At 41.9% G+C, this 17,393-nt stretch overlaps 1 protein-coding gene across 2 annotated transcripts in view; it reads left to right on the forward strand.

The window, feature by feature from the left end:
* ARVCF (armadillo repeat gene deleted in velocardiofacial syndrome) overlaps positions 1–17,393 on the forward strand; it is a 98,854-nt gene that overhangs the window by 2,648 nt on the left and 78,813 nt on the right. Inside the window, exons 2-3 of one of the 2 annotated variants that reach the window (XM_010187741.1) lie at positions 5,067–5,225; positions 14,202–14,809. In XM_010187741.1, the coding sequence (XP_010186043.1) occupies positions 5,067–5,225; positions 14,202–14,809 (767 nt within the window). Of the gene's footprint in view, positions 1–5,066; positions 5,226–14,201; positions 14,810–17,393 lie in introns of those variants that run through there. The other variant, XM_010187742.1, reaches the window with a different exon arrangement.

Below are 17,393 nucleotides of genomic sequence, written 5' to 3' on the forward strand. Positions count from 1 at the left end.
TGCACCACAGAGATGCACTAAAAGTGCTCTAGAGGAAGCCAGGGCAGAGACACAGCAGGGATCTTCAGGTTGTGGTGAAAGAAAGGGAGCTCTGAGGAGGCAGGAGAACGTGAGAGTAATCAGATTTGAGAGTCTCCGGCTTCTGGGGAGCCGGATCTTTTGTTGGAGAAGTATCTATCACAGACACACCAAATTCAACAGACTCCCTCAGTTTTTTCTTCCTCTTTGATGTCCCATTGGGATACCCATCTGATGCACATCTCGACATACTTGTTGGATTGATGTGTTCTTGCAGACTCGCCTTTTTTGTCTTCCTTTCTCCTCCAGGTGCCTTCAGCAAGTAACAGATCTGGGGACACGACTGAGCTGGAAGTGCAGACCTAGGTTGGAAGGAGACCAGTGGGGCAGAATGTCAGCATAAGACACAACTCTGACAAAACTGATGTTTGCCTGCTTTGCACATGCAGATAATATCATGTTTCTCAGAGATTGAAGCTTTAATAAGCAATTTAAACAAAGAATAGTGGGAGGGGAGAGAATCCACATTTAATTAAATTAGCATTGTTGTCCAATGCCGTTAATTACGCCCAGACTTGTAATGTGTTTCGCTAGAGCTGATACACTTAAGCTTTGTGTGTGCTGGGTCGACTGGGGACAAGTGTGTCCACTGGTGTAGAATCCAGCCTTTGTGCTTTGCAAGAACCTTCAAATTGGGTATCCGACAGTAGCCTGGAGTAAGCAGAAGCCTGAATTGCAATCCGCTGAACAAAGGGTATCTCTGGGAGAATGATGATTCGATGTACGTTTTCAGTGATTTTGAAAAGAGACTATTTTGGTGGAAGTAATAATCTCCTGCAATTTTATATTCTTTCCAGACTGTTTAAAATTGTTTCATAGGCAGAGAATAAGGAATTTTGTTTACTGTTTTAAAGTAAGATGTCTGATCCTCCTGAGGGAGGTTATTCTTTTATTAAAAAAGATATAAAATAGCTGCTTGGATGGAAATGTAACTCTAGGAATTGAAATGGTGATGATTATAGGAGCTGTAGTATTCTAATGCAAAATAAGCCCTAGGAGATATGTGCCCTAAATGGTAAATCACTCTGTTTTTTAACAAAACAAGAATTACTGTTATTTTATGATTCTTGCTTATTTTACAAGGTCTTTAGCTGTTTCATCTGCACTTAACTTTTACATGCAGGGGATGAATTTATTGTTGCTTTGCTTTTTAAATAGCTTGATTTTTTTTTTTTTTAAAGCACACTGGAGATGCAAGCACAGATCAACATGATAGGGTTCATTTGGTACTCAAAAAAGCAAGGAGAAAAGCCATGGCTACCGATGCCCTGTACAATATCTGAATTGGAATCTGTTCTGATACTTGGAGGGGTTTTTTGTAATCCTCTTGGAGGGAGCCAAAGATGATTATTTGAAAGGGACCTCGTGGGTAATACTTAGCAATTTTGGGGAGGATATCACCTTTATGTGTGTTTATTGAGGAGAACTCCTGCTGCCATTTTAGAGGAGCTGTGGGCTCCCTCAGCTGAGGGCACAGACAGACCTCAGTGACCCTGACAAGCTTCAGGTGGGACTTCCACCCAGAGACCTGGGAGCTCTGTTTATTTAAGCTCAGCCCTGAGTCCTCAGTCCATGCTTTGGCTATGCTGGAGGAGTACTGGTCTTACTGGTCTCCTGCTGAGCTGCAGCCATGGCTGAGCCTGGCCACGGACCCCGTTGATCCAGACACTGACCTGCAGACTTGAGTTCCCAATGTGATAAGAAAAGAGGAATTGTCTGGTGGTTTTTTCTTTGAAAGCCGTCAGCAAGGGAAGTGTCTGTGTGTTGTTTTAAACTGGAATTGGCTACCTCTAGCAGGCAGGGAACTACTGGTAGGATTATTCATTAGGGGATGTCATGTTCCAGCCTCTCTGGCAACTTGTGTTTTACTTTGAATAATTGGGCTCACCTGCCATATGTTTGGAATCTGAGATGCTGAGACGTATTTAGCAAAAGAGCGTCCTAAATACTGACTGGGAAGCTGAGCACAGAGGAAGGTGGTTGAAAGGGGTAGTGTGTCCCAGTTTCTGCAATTTGTGATGACCTAAAATTCTTAATGATGGAAACTAAAAACAGGTAACAAAATCTTTGCATCTTTGCTATGTTAATGTTAGCTTGTGACAACTCCAAGTTAGCTTTGTGGAGAAAGAACTGAGTTTGGAGATCTACCTCCTTAAACTAATTCAGGGAAGAGTAAGCTGGATGGTGTGCTCTCCTCTTTGCTCCCTGTGTTCCTCTAGCTCACATAATAAGAAGGAAGACAGAAGAAGATGCAGTCTGGTTAGTTGCCTGTGTTGGGATATCTACCTTGAACTTTGCAGGCTTTTATTCTTTCGGATGCTTAGGACTGTCTCTTGCTAACAAGGGTTTTCTCTTGTAGGAGTGCAGATCTGTACCATATCTCCCTGAATCTTCATTTTAGAAGCAGCCAGAGGATAAAAACTAGTGCAGAGCTCATTTAAAGTCAATATGCTCTAGTTTGCAATTTGTTCATGTTTAAGTGCCCAGCTTTAAAGGTTTCCTTTGCCCACAGGCAGCCTGCATACAAAGGGAGACTATTTTTTTCATAAAGAAAAAGTTTTGCAAAAGCTCAAAGAGAGAAATATTTCTTTCCACCTTCCATCTCCTCGGGTTTAAAACGACAAAGCAGAGTTTGCCTCTGAAGAATCTAGAGGGGAATGAAGAGATGTGAATTGTGCGGTCACCTCAAGATGCAGCTGGAAATGAGGGTGATGGATGAGATGTGTGTATGTACAGAAGTGTGTGAGAGTGAGAAGGTCCCTCCTTGAAACAGTTTTGACATTCAGTGCTTTGGAGGTGACGAGGAGGTTTACAGAGACAAGGTGTGATAGAAAATAATCTTTGTGTAACTGGTTTCTTTGCTTTTGGCAGGGTTGGGGTTGCATGAAGGTGAATGGAAGTTCTAAGTCTTTACTGAATTGCAGTATTGTGTGAATTCTCTTTACTGTGCAGTGGGAAAAATGGAGTTGCAGTTAGAATATAGCATCTCAAAGAGAAATGTGAAGGGATTAATGTATTTGTCCCAGGAGCTAATCTCCCTTCCAAAGCTGTGGGCAGAAGGCAGAATCTGACATGAGAGCCCTACCATAGAGGAATACAGTGTGTATCATAAGTTACTGGCCATAACGATTAAGTACTGCAGACCGGAGGGACTGGTTTTCTTTAGGATTTCAGAAGCCTTATTCTTGCTGATTGATTCTGTAGCCTGAGTTATTCTGTGGTTTTAATAGGAATGGAAGTGCCTGCCTGTATCACCTCTGGTGGTCCAGCATGTGTTCTCTTTGAAGGCTGTCCATGTTGTGTTTTGACTGAGATGATTGCCTGAGGCTTAATGTCATAGTCTTGGTTAATATTAGCATTTACCTGAAAATGAAAGCAGCTTCCTTACTGATGTCCAAGATCCAGAATGTCAATATACAGCTGTAAATAAAGGAAACTGAGCAGGAGCATCTTGGCTTGTTTCAAAGAAAATCATAGATCACACATGGATTAAATGACACTTTTCCCTGTGCAGCTTCATGAGACCTCAGTACTTTGTTCCTGCTTGGCAGCATAAAGTCACTTGGAAGGATACTGTCCTTCATGGCTTACACAAAACATGGCACAGCGGAGGGGGCAATGCAGAGTTCATCACTGGGATGAAATGCAACTTTTCTAAATAAAATGTTACAAAATAAGATGTCGTAGTTCCCTGGTGATGAAGCTGCTCGCAAGCAGAAAATATTTAAAATTTTACGTAATTAGACTCAGCATCTGCACAGTAACAGTTTCATCCCAATCACTTTGTTTTCCTGTGCTGTGAGAAGGTACGCTGGATTTGCCCACAGTGTTTTCTTTAGAAAAAGTGCACTCACTTTGCAATTTAGGGTGCTGTGTCATTCCATTCCTTTCCCTTTTTTTTTAAATCAAAATAGAGCGTGTCTGTGTGTGTGTATTTGCGTGTGTATTCCTTAATGAAGGATGTTCTTTCTGTGCCTGCTTGAGATGTGCAAATAGAAGCCCTGCTTTGGCTTTGAGGCCAGTGTGGCCCGATACCTTCAGGGCACGTAATGAAGTGTCTGTCATTTATTTTACGTAGTTAAGGATTCATAATGCTGGAGAAAAGTCATATTTCTCAGCATGTAAGCCAGTTCTTTATTGGCCACTTGCTGTGAAACTCCTGAAATACATTCATCTACCAAAGGGGAGCTTCTCTGATTTCTGTGCCGAGACGTGCGATTGCTTAAGAAAAAGGAAAGTTCAGGTGTTGGTGCTGGCAAGAAGCAGAAGTGTTCTCCTTGGGCAGTACACCTGCAAGAATCGGCCTTTCAGCTGCTCTTTCTGTTTAGGTTTCTTTATGTTGTCTTTCTGTTATAAATTTTATGTAAGCTTATAGCCAGTTAGGTGTTTCAGACTTAATGAAGGAAGGTGTCAGAAGGGTAGCATTTCGCATAATTCAGCTATTAATCTCTAGCTGTCCATTTTTTTAAATTCTCATTACTTTGGACAGTTTTGAGAGAGGTGGCAGTTTAACAGTAGGCCTTACTGTTTTATAGCCTTCTGTAGTCTGCAGCTGAGTGTATTTTATCAAATGGAAATAACCTTTTAATGGTGTCTAAGATTAACTGCTTTTAAAGGCGATGATCCTGTTCACTGCAGAACAGGAACAATGTTTTTGCAGACAAAAATTCCACTCCTCCTATGCTGAGCATTGAAGAGAAAGCTTAAAGCAGGTTTAAATATCAGGTAGTGGTCTGTTAGTCTGTAGTAGGTTGCCTATAAATATGAAGTCCTCACACGATTTCCATTTGCTGAGCTGAGCTCAGCCATACCAGCATAGCTGCAGCATGCTTCTTTAAGACGGTAGATACTTCTTTCTCTGAATCTCTACTTGGAAGTTGTTGGGTAACGTGTTTTTCAATTGAGAAAACTGGAATCAATAAAACAGTTATACCATGACAGTAGAAGTGAAAAGTTAATTTTTCTTTGTTTTTTACCTGCTCATTTAGGAACAGAGCCCCAGTAACCAGACATCAATAGCAATGATGCAAGAGCCTCAAGAAATGGTGGAAGAGACAGTCACAGTGGAGGAAGACCCAGGCACTCCCACTTCACATGTGTCCATTGTCACTTCAGAAGATGGCACCACGAGGAGAACTGAAACCAAGGTGAGAGGTTATTAACCAGTGAGGAAAACGGCACTGCGCCGCCTGCTCACAAAATAAAAATAGCAGGGAGCAGCCTGAGTGATGACAGTCATGCTGTTGTGATCCTCGACATCCTCTGGATGTTTTGTTTGCCAGCAAAGCTGAGTTCAGGGCTTTTTCAGCTTTGCCTTCATGTCCAGTCTGCTCCCTGTCAGCTGTGCTGATACAGCTGCTCATGGAGCTGTGCAATGTACAGTAGAAATTATCCAGGTTAACCAAACAAAAACCACTAGAACCGCTTCCCAGACTGTTTATTCTTTTAAGATTCACTTTATTTTACGAAAACGCTTCAAAGCATTGCCCTCAAACGCATACAGTGATACAAGAATTAAATGAGTTGGTAGGGCTTGAAGTAAATTACTTCTGCAGCTGAAGAAAATGTGCTTGGACATACGTCTTTACATTGGTTACGATCTACAATAACAGCGTGTTTGTCCTTTAGAACAGGAAACATCCTATTTCAATAACACCATAGCATTTCAGTTCTGCAGCTGTGTTGTGAAAGGAATTTTACTCCTGATGCATGGGGAAGGCTGGGTGTGTTCTCAAGTGACTGCACCTTGGGTTTGGCTGGATTACAGGTGTTGTGTGTGTTCCGCTTTTCCTGTTGTCTTTTTGTTCCCTTGTGTAAGGTAATTTTGCCATCTCTGTTGAGCAGGTGCTGTGTGTTCATGGCTGCCTTGCATGCTTTCTGGTACCACTGGAACATCAGTAAGCCTTGTCCTTTGGGTCTTGGAAATGGAGCAGAAATCCTTGTTAGGTTTTGGTCTTGTGAAAGTTGGAGGGTGATTCCCTTTTTAAAAACATTTTAACGGTACTTATTAAATAAAAGACTGTCCAACTGCTTTCTGTGTTAAAAGGAGTTGAACAGAGGTCACTGCATACATCAGTGTTTATTTTTACTGGTATTCCAGATTTGCAGTTCTCCATGATATCTGTTCAGGGCATCAGATCCTCAGGCTGGAGTAAAGGAATGTCCATTTCCTGAGGTCAGTGGGCCTGCACATGTTACTGTTAACTGAGTACCTAGCGTAATGTTTTCTGTAGTTAGTTAGAAGATGAATATAGCTGGCTTATTTTTGGAAGGAGATGAAGGTCTTAAAGTAAAAATAAAACAGACAGACAAAAACCCCCACATTTTCATTAGCTCTTCAAATAGTCAAACGTATTTAGTCCGTGGCTTATTTGAAAGACTGGCTATTTTCTTTCTAGTGGCAACAGCAACAACTGTTACTTACAGGAAGGAAGTGATAAAAGTACGGTGAGGATGGACAGCTTTTTGTATACACTAATAGTAGTGCATGGTTTTAAGAGACTGTAAATGCAGCTATGCAAGGGGATAAAATGATAGCTATGGCTGTAAAAATAGAGGAGAGGCCATGCAGTGGTCCCTAGATAACAGGACCGTATGGAATGAAATAGTTTGTCTGAAATAGTCCTGCCACTGATAAAGCTGCGTGTTTGTCATGGTGTGAGAGGTGCCATTTTCTCCTACGTGCAGTGTACCTGCTATTTTTCTTCCCACAGAGAAGGACAATGGCAACTCCAAAACAGGAATTGTATCTGCATATGGGAAAAGAAAATTGGAAAAACAGCGACCCTGGAGCTACCTTCCTGTTTCCAAGAGCAAGGCTTTCTCCTGTTCCTGTAGTTCACTCCAGGCACTGAAGTGTGTCTGGAATGGGGGGAGGGTGCATAGCTGTCTTGCTCTGCATTTATGATGTTTCAAATAATGCGGCTGACTTCAACTTTCATACTATCCAGAGGTGTTTCCTAGTATTTCATTGCTAAAATGACCAAATCTTAAATAAATAAATAAATAAGTAGATCCAGTTGTTGAGAAAAGTGATTTTGAAATGTCAAAACACAGACGGGGTTGGCTTAGCCCTAGCTGTCAGAAGAGCTGCTGTGACACTTCTGAGCTGGTGGTTGTCTCTGAAATGGTTTGGTTTTCCCTTTTTCTTGCTGTGATAATATGGCCTAGATTTAACAGCTCTTAGATATGAATCTGAGGTCAGATTTTATTTTTTTTAATCACATTGGGTTTTGGCTTGTTTGGTTTGTTTTGTTTTTGTAGAGAATGTGAAAATGAGAACTGTTGTTACTGGTGTTTAGTAGCATCAGTTTAGTGTCCTGGAGTTAATTGGCATTGACTTACTATCACTTCTACTGGGTATCATCATAGTGCTTTTATAGGTCACACTATCGTATGTGGAGCCTTACAGAGAAAATTAAATTTTGTGGGATCTCTGAGCAGTGGCAAAATTCTGACCTTGCTGCTCAGATAAGGACGGTGAAGGAAAGCGTTTCTCTGGGATGAGAGATGCAAGCACACGTCCACTGGGCATGCCCTGTGCAGTAGTAGGATCTTTGACAAGTCCAGAAACTGCTCTTCTGTCTCTCTGCCTGCTCCCTCTCAGATTAAAAACAAAAAAAACCAGAACCCAAAATCCCCCTCCGGTCTGGCCTTCCTTTAGTGTGCATCTCCATCTTATCCTTCTAAAGGAGCAACGTTTCCTGTGGCGGGAATCTTCACATCTCTTTTCAGTAATATCTAATCTGTTACTTAATAAGGGCAACATTTAGAGTTGAGATGGTCATGCTGTGTTCTTTAAATGTTAAGGGGGTTAGGTTTATACTTCTTTGAGCAATCAGTTAAGTCCAGGTGGTTAGCACAACATGCAGGTGAAAGTTTTTATGCTCTACGTTGCTGTGGCTGCTCTAGACTTCTTTGAGGAAGGGTTTAGAACCTGTTTTTATGACCTCTGTAACTACAATCGTGCCAGTCACATTCTCCAGTATGTTTTTCTTGTAAAGAAAGTAGCAGCTCAAGATGCTTCCTCCAACAGAGTAAATAACACAAATCTTATTTTTTTAAGAGCCAAAGAGACCATAGATGTTTTCCAAATGCATGCTTTCCTTGCTGCGTAGCTTGTGTGGGGATTAGTCAACCTAAAGCCATTTAGCATGCATTTTTTATTCTTCAAAAGAAAATTGTTACTTATTTTTGCTAAATTATATGTATCTTTAGCTTGCTGGAGAGTGATGCCTCTGAAATTCCTCCTTTTGAACTGGAGCATAGCAAAAGCTGTAAATGTGAATGCTCTTGTATGCTGCTGTTACTTTATTTATTTTATTCCCCCCCATTGTTTCAAAACCATAATTTACGGAGGTTACTCTCTTCAGTACTGTATTAAGGAAACAACCTTTATCCAGAAGCATTGACAGCTTTGCTGTGCTTTCCCCCACATATTTGAAGGTACCTGTAGCAGCGAAACAGGAAGAAGGCATAATAGCATTTAATATCTGACATATTTTAAATAGAGAACATCTGCCTTTTCAAAATGAGATATCGCTGAGTAATTTTCCCCGAGCTGTTATTCTTTTAGTACTAGACTATGTCCCTGCATAACATTCATTGCACTAAAGATGTGGCAGATAATGCTTCATTTCAACTTCATAATCCCTCTGGAAGCCAAATACCTATCGTGCTGAAGCAGTGAAAGTCACCTTGGGGAGCAACGACCACCTCTGGCCCGCGGGCTGGAGCACTGCCACGCGGTAAAGGGAGCCTGCTTGCGTGTGGCTCAAGAACTCGACAAAGCAAATGAGATGTGTCTGTGCTTGTGTTAATGTTTGCTCTTTTCTTTCTTCAGGCGCTTTTTATCTTTGAAATGCTAAAAGATTGGAGAGATTTAGGTCACTTTTATTCATAGAAAGTGAAGTTTTATGATAAGACTGTGAAATTCATCTGTATACGAAGTTGTTTAATTTGTAGTCCATCCTTTTGCCTTGTGCTTTCAGATACTCGGCAAAGCCAGATCTTTCCCCACAGCCGTTAACTGCTGCTCCCACTTCCTAGTGGCAGCCATGGCAAAGTGCTCGTGACTGAAGCTGGTTGGTTGTAGTGGTGCCGGGAACCCTAAGATGCAGTTCTTCGAAACTTTGCAGAAAATTCAAGGGAATTGGGTAATAGAGAAGGAATGGGATTCAGCCGAAGTGGAGGTCCCTTTCAAAATGTGAAATGTTATGCTTAAAACTGAAGGGGAGAAATTTGAGCTGTTGTTTTGAAAACCTACGGAGTGAGTTCTTGCACAGCACTTAATAGAAAGGTAATAGCTTCAGCCTGTTTGGGCTGATTAATTTTTACAGTCTGTTGTTCGAAAATAAGCTCTCAGAAATTTCAGAATGCTTTTGTATTCGTGCATTCATTTGTTTTTGTTTGTTTTATGAGATAGTTTTGACAAAATTTGTAGCCCTGTCAGCTCTAATAATATACTTAATTTATCAGGAAAAAAAAAGGTCAAAACAAAACCAAGCTGAATACCAAAATGTAAGGCAGAATTATAGGTACTGGTTAAGATGACTGCATTTGACCATGATAGCCTGCCTCAACTGAAATGTTGGTACTGTCTTTCCTCCTCTTGTACCTGAGCACTGTGCGCATTGGGGGATCTACTTGCACCATCAGCACGTGCGTCCAGTGAGTCCAATCGTTGGGTGTTCTTGTTTGGAATAGAAGCATGAGGGGCAGGAAAATGCAGAAGCTGCTTCACATGTGGGAATATTTCCTTTGTGTTCTGTTGGCGAATGTATTTCCCAAAACAGAATTAGTGCAAATATCATCATGGGGCTTGTAGAGCAATTATTTTGTTAAATAATTCTCCTCAGGGGGAGAGGAGGAGGGTGGAGGAACAGTGTTAAGGTCAGTAAACTTGAAATGTAGTTATATTATCCTGGGGTAGGGGGGGAGGCATTGAAAGCACCAACTTCTGCAGTCTCATAAGATTTTGGTTGCAGGGGACATGAATTCGTTGGTATATTGGCACTTTTTTTTGTTGTGGTTGAAACCTTAATATAGTTTGAAGGAAATAAAGAATTTCAAATGTATTTTAAGCATACTCAGGCAGCCTCTTCATAGGGAAGTAATTGGAAGCTTTTGTCTGGTACTCTGAGACTGCAGCATTGGAACAGTTGAGCGCCTTTGATTTGTCATTGGGCTAAAAAACTTCTTTAAACAGATTTTCTTTAGAGAAGGAAAGTAAATAGAGGAAGTGAAATTACACTTCCTCAGAGTAACTTGTATCTCTGAGTTTGTAGTGAGGAGTTCATGCTAACAAATCTTTCTCAAGATTGGGTGCATCTGGAGGATCAGGTGTCTCTCAGATAAGAGAGTCTGCTGGGACTCCCATTTGGAATAGCTTCGTTCTCTCTGGCTAATGCATTAGTATTAAGGAAACCACAAAAATGTTGGGAGAGAAGATTACTGTGCTGTAAGCTGCTCAAGACTGCCTGTGTTCTTTTACGAAATAGAAATGAAAAATTCCCTTGAGCTGGATTTCCTGAAATAAAGATGTTTGGTTCGCTGGTGGTTGTTGGATTGGCTTTTTTCTTGCTTGGAAACCTAATAAATAGACCTTCCTCTGTGTGCTGGCTAATTGCTTCCAGAAAGCTTCCCTTCATTGTCCTGTAGGCAACAAAGTCTGTTTATCACATGATAAATCTTCTGTCTCAGTGCCTGCCCCTGACAAATGAGGCATGAGTGCAAATACTCCTTCCCTCTCAGAATAAAAGGAGGCTTGATTTGATTCCCCCACCATAACACCTTTAGCATTATTGAATGCTTTTATGCTATGAGAAACGTGCACTTTAATGCTTGAGTGAAACGTTCCTTTTTATGTGTCTGACAAGGGGGTTTTGGTTGTCCTGCTTCTTTCCATTCGTTAATAGGGGCAGCATTCAGAGCATAATAGAGGTGAAGCTGTGCTAACACTGTAAACTTGTTCTTACATGTGCTGGCTGACGGTGTATCTTTTTGACTAGCCACAGCCATTGAAAACGTGTCTGTGCTAGTCTCGAAGACAGGAAAATAAGGGAAAATGTGGGAAAAAAATGTAAATTAATCTCCTGCATTCTGTGTTGGTTGTATATATTAAAAATATCTCTGTAAATACTCTGTAGAGTACCAGGGCTTGGTGAAAAACTCATTAAGTGTAACTGGTAGGTTCACAAATTGTCTAGGAATTGATTTTCAAAGTGTTCTGAAATTCTGCTTTGTCTTTTTTGTGTACATGTACTGCATCACAAGAAGTGTGGCCAGCAGGGCGAGGGAGGCCATTCTGTCCCTCTGCTCTGCTCTGGTGAGAACCCACCTGGAGCACTGCATCCAGTTCTGGGGCCCACAGTATAAGAAGGACATGGAGCTGTTGGAGTGGGTCCAGAGGAGGCCACGAAGATGGTCAGGGGCTGGAGCACCTCCCCTACGAGGACCAACTGAGAGAGTTGGGGCTGTTCAGCCTGGAGAAGAGAAGGCTCCAGGGGAACCTTATTGTGGCCTTTCCAGTTCCTCAAGAGGTCCTACAGGAAACCCAGGGAGGGCCTTTTGAAAAGAGCAGGTAGCGACAGAGCGAAGGGGAGTGGTTTTAAACTGTAAGAGGGTAGATTGAGACTGGATATTGGGAAGAAATTGTTTACTATGAGGGTAATAAGACACTGGCACAGGTTGCCCAGGGAAGTTGTGGATGCCCCATCCCTGGAGGTGTTCAAGGCCAGGTTGGACGGGGCTTTGGGCAACCTGGTCTGGTGGAGGTGTCCCTGCCCATGGCAGGGGTTGGACTGGATGAGCTTTAAGATCCCTTCCAACCCAAACCATTCTGTGATTCTGTGTACTGAATATTGGTACACAATTGTCCTTGCCATAACGTTTCTGTATTGTGTTACCTCATCAAGTTTGACAATAACAGTGATTCTCAACAGAATTGAACAGTCAAAAATGAGCAAGAATCCAGAACTGGCAGTAGGAAAGCTGGGTGAAGACGTGCAGCAGTGATGCCTCCTCTGCAAAGCCTTTGCCCGAGGACCCTGCAGGTTGAAGCTTGTTTCTTCTTTCATGCTGTTGCTGCAGACAGACATGGTATATTAAGTATCTCACATTGTCTGATCTTGACTACTTTATGAAAAATTACACGCGATAAACTGTGCACCCATGGCAGAATATGTCTTGAAAAGCAAAGTTATGAGTTAGATTTAAAATATCTGGCTCTTGTTGAATAGTGCTGAAAGAAAGGGCTTTGTGAGGTCTTGGCATCTAGAAAGCTGCCTCTTTGTTCCTTCCTGGGCTAATATCAATTTCTGATTTATCAGCTTGTTGATGCGCTACCTTACTTCCTGTTATTCCCATTGCTTGTTCCCAAATTCAAGAACGCAGAGGCCCAGCACTTTGCACCCAGTTTTGTCATTGCTTTCTGAAACCCCTGTATTTCAGGCCTGAGAAATGTTGCTTTTCTTACTCTTAGAAGATCACTTATAAACATATTGCTTTGAATAAAACTTTTGTTCCAGTCTTCAGTAGGAAAATACTTAAACACAAAAGCTGTGTTGCCTGGTGAATATCCACTTTACAAAGAGCTACTGTAAGCCACACCAGCTCTTTTTCTTCTCTAAATGCTGTCTGGTTTTATAAATACTATGACAGCAGTCACGCTGAGTGGAAAATAGAAGTATTGTGTGCAGGTAATAAGCAAAACCCGCTGTTGGATTCTGTGTCATGAAATAACTGTTTAGTTCCAGTTTCCTTTCTTTTAGTTATTAAAATGTGTGCTTTTAAAACAAGATAAAAAAGAAGATTTGGAGGCATGGAAGCTAGCGTCTTTCCTGACATTTACTTGCAAAGGAAATCCCTTTGGGTTGAAGAGGAAAAATTCTTTCAGCTCTGGCCCAAAGCAGATAATGTCATGTTGGTACCTGGCTATGCTTTATTCAGGATTGGGATGCTGTTTAATTACGCTGTTGCTGGAAAGCCATTTGTGCTGCTTTCAGTTTTGCAGGATTTCATTACTTCATTAGGCTGAAGTATCATTTGCTCACAGATGTCTCTAGGAAAAGAAATGCTGTTTGGGTGAATTTTTTCTGTTTGGGGTTTCTGTGTGAAAACATGTGGCCAGAGGATGTCTCTGGAGCCACTTCAAGAGATGTACTTTAATTATTTTGGTTTTTGCAGCAGCTTGGCTAATCTGGTGCCAATCTAAATGTTTAAATCAGAGGCTGTAGGTCAAAATATCTATTGGGACTTCAGAGCCACTGAGCAATCCAGGAGTACGTGTTATAGTTATGCATTTTGTTCTGTGGCTTACCTGAAGAAAAGTGTCATTTACTGAGGCTTACTGACCTCTGTAATACTTTAGAAACCCAAAATACCTCTTAACAATGTTGTTTGGTGTTTCTTCCCTCCCTGTGTGCAATACTCTGCGTTGGATCGATTCTCCCTCTCATCTTTGTGGGTGTGCTGTTTTGTGGTTGTTTTTTTTTCCACAGAGAGCCAAGAGTCAGCATTTACTAGGGTTGGTGTAACTCCAGGTTAAAGTAACTTTTTAAGGGTTAGGGTTACAAAGGGTAGATTGACTTCTGCTGGACTTTGTATTCTCCTCAAAACAGCTTTTGCTGGTCACTCTGGAAGGCAGTACAGAAGTTGGACCCCAGGTGCCAACCAAAACAGAAGTTCCTTTGCTAGTCTGTAAATTGTAGTGGCTTTTATCCAGCACTGTCTTATGCAGATTGCCAGAGCTTTCACATGAAGGCAGCGTGTTCTTAGAAACGCTGGAAGAGTCTTTGTTCTTACACTTCAGCAAGAAACCCTGAACATAAAGGCCCTCTGGTGCGGCTGCAGTATTTTTGATTTGGTAGCAAGAGTCCTGGAGTGCACTTAACTCTGGCTCTGTGACCTGTCTTTTCAGCTTTCTGTGGAAATATTTTTCCCACTGTTCAGTCCTAAACCTAATAGGTGAACTCACGAGTACACCAGTGCTCATGTTCAACAGGCATGTTGCTGTAGTATGCTTTGTGATGTTCTCTCCTTGTTCTACTGTTCTAGCTCCCCGTGTCTCATCACATTGTGCAGTAAGAAGAAAATTAACATACTTATTCACTACTTCTTCACAGGTTACCAAAATGGTCAAAACGGTCACCACCAGAACAGTGCGTCAGGTGCCACTTGGGCCTGATGGCCTGCCCTCAATGGATGGCTCATCTCCCATGGGCAGCTACACAGATTCAATAGACAGAAGGTACATGAAGAATGGGGAGCGGTACATCACGCCACAAGCATCTTCCACGTTGACCAGATCTTACAACAACTACAATGATTCTTACCCTGAAGGCCACGAAGGCCAGTATCGACCTTATGTTGGTCACGATGGTTATGGGGATCTGTCTGATAATTACGGGAGCTTGTCTCGTGGTGTCAACTACCGTCCTCGCTACGCCTACGTGCCGGGAAGCAGTTACCGGCCAGACGATGGTAGCTTCACTTTGCCAAGCAGAAGGGATAACTACGGTCCTGTTGCCCAGCCTCAGGTGCCAGTGGGCAGCAACGTTGACTTGAAACGCTCCCAGCCAGAACGCTCCCAGCCAGAGCCCTATGGACTGGAAGATGATAACCGCAGCCTTGGAGTAGATGATGAAGGATATGAACTGGATCCTGATTACTCCACTGTGAACCGGAGGACATCTGCAGGTGTGCCAGAAAGAGGAAGACCTCACAAAGGAAGGTAAAACCCGTTTGTGTTTTCACAATACTATCTGTAGCTGTTTTGCTTAGTTGAACCTGTGTATTTGAACCCTTAGTGGTCTGGTAAGTTCTGGAATTACTCGACAGAAAGAAAAGACAACCCATCATTTTGTTAGCCCATAATTAACTGCGAAACGCAAATGAAATGCAGAAGGGAGCGAGGGTAGTGCTCAAGAACCCTTTCGCTGTTTCTGGGCTGCTTAGTTTAGATTGAATATCTTGCAGAGATGATCGTCTACAAGAGGGCTAAGTTTCCTATTTTCCTCTTCCTGGAAAAGAGTTCTGACTGCGTTGTGTTGTCTCAGAGCCATTGCACACTAGCAAGGTGAAAAAGGGATTTGTAATTTGTGTGACTTCTGACAGGTCTGATTATGTGCACATCTGACAAACAAAAATTGTGAACAGCTGGTTGGGACTGCAGATGAGCTGATACTCGGTGGTGAAGGGATGCCTGGTTGTGTAAACGCTGTCTTGAGGTGTCTGACAGCCTCAGCTCCTGATCCTGTGCTAACTGCACGCCCTCAGCTGCACTGACCGTGTTGCGCTCAACCTTGCTGAAGTGCTTCAGCGTTTTGTAAGAGCAGATCATTATTTTGTCCTGTGCCTACACAAAGGGGGAGATACCAGCATCTGCATTGCACTTAATGTAGCTCAAGTGACCAGTCACAGATTATTTCTGGTTCAGTCCCCGTTTCAATGGGTGTTCTGTTTTATGCCATGTTTTCTGACATAAGTTGTTCATGCTGGGCTGACAGCTATCAGCTCTTGCATTTGGAGGAAAAAAAAAACGACTTGGTGAGAGAGTCTTACTACTGAGCTGAAAGTCATCTTCAGTGTATTGACCGGAAAAACTTGTATACTCTGTTTTCCAAGTAGTTTGCAGTCTCTTGCATGTGCCTGCATGAAGTCATATCCTCATGATCCATGTTTTGATGTGGATTTAGTTCTCATTGTTTTCCTTTTAATTTAGTTTCCAGAGCTGTAAAGAGAGCCTGAAACCCACCTGTCTTTGTGTGTAGGTGGTCTTTAGACTTAATACTTCTGATCAAGGATTTGGGTAGGCCATTTCTATCTCTTGTCTTGGAGCGCTTCTATTTGGAGGTGTTATGTCATTCATGGTTTCATTCGTACTTTCATAGCTTTATTTTCCTTCACATTTCTTGAAGTTCTTTTTAAAGCTAAATGGAATCAGGCTTGTGCATATTTTCATCTATATTTAAAAACAAAACAAAACCAACAAAAAACCCAAGCAAACCAAACCAGAGAAGAGTATCAAGGCATATCTCCAAGAATGCCATTGAATCCCTTGTGACATCTTTGGTCTTGCAAGCTTACCAACCAGTGGGACCACATCAACATTTTCAGGGCAAAAGGGAATACCTGCAGTGGGTGCCAAAATGCTGGTCAATCTGTCAGACTTCCTTTGGTGCTACCTAGCATCTAAGCAAGCTTACAGTTCTCCTTTAGAGCAGTCAGGCAGCTGTGCTGCTAAATTTTTATCAACACTTTTCAAACTGTATGCCCAATGAATAATTAAAAGTATTCTCAGAACCTACCCATTTGCATTCTTTAAATTTTTTTGTTTCAGATTGGTTTTTTTAAACATCCCTTTGATTTATTATTCCTTGCAGTTTGAATCGCACCAATTCACAATTTTTGTTTTACGTTTCTTTTGTTGCGAGCTTTTTTCCATATTTAATATGATCAAGAGGCTTTGACAAGTAATTAGCCTGTCTGTGGCAGCAAACTTCAGCTGGTGAGAACATAAGAAGATTGTATGAGGGCCTCTTCATAGATAGTTAGGTTTTGACATTTCAAAGAAATACTTGAACAATTCCACAAACGTGCATCGCAGATCAGTAGCATATCTAAAAGAAACTAAAGACTACAAATAGTGCTTTGTGCTACGTGAGGGTAATTACCACTTGATTATTCCTCTCGCTAGGTTTTTGAGAATAAGTTATTCCTTGTGAAAATTATTAAATGAATGTGATAAATTGATGGCACTTCTGATTTCAGAAAGTTTGTGTGTGTACAGTAGGTGTAACAACGACATTGCTAAAAGCTTTTCTGCACTGCACTGACTTTCAGCTTGGGCATCTTCATCGTGTCAGGAACAGAACTGTTCTGTTGGTTGACTCGCTGTGGAAACATCAGTTATTCTCTCATTTTCTTCCCAGTAAGTGCTGCCCGCATCTCTTAATAGTTTAGAGGTAGAATAATAAGGTTCCCTACTGTTGGTCTCTTGTTTTGTTGCTGTTCTGTCTGAGGACTGAATGGAGGTTTCTCATCCAAGTCTGTGGTAGGGAGTCTTGCCCTTGTGTGATCGGGAGGCAGCCCAGCTGTGTCTGGAGGGGATCCCAGCCGAGGGGATTACGGGTACAGATTGTTCTTTCCATCCCTTGCCTGCTCCATTTGATCGCAGAGATAAATATCTGTTGTGCTCTTCTGTCAGCACCAGTCTCATTTTAAGCTACTTATATTTCATTTTAAATTGGGAAAAAAATGTGCCTCCTCGCAAACATCTGCAGATCCAGATAAGTGCACGAGGGCAAATATTCCTG

The sequence above is a fragment of the Mesitornis unicolor genome, unplaced genomic scaffold (genome assembly GCF_000695765.1).
Source record: "Mesitornis unicolor isolate BGI_N332 unplaced genomic scaffold, ASM69576v1 scaffold6237, whole genome shotgun sequence".
Classification (NCBI taxonomy): domain Eukaryota; kingdom Metazoa; phylum Chordata; class Aves; order Mesitornithiformes; family Mesitornithidae; genus Mesitornis; species Mesitornis unicolor.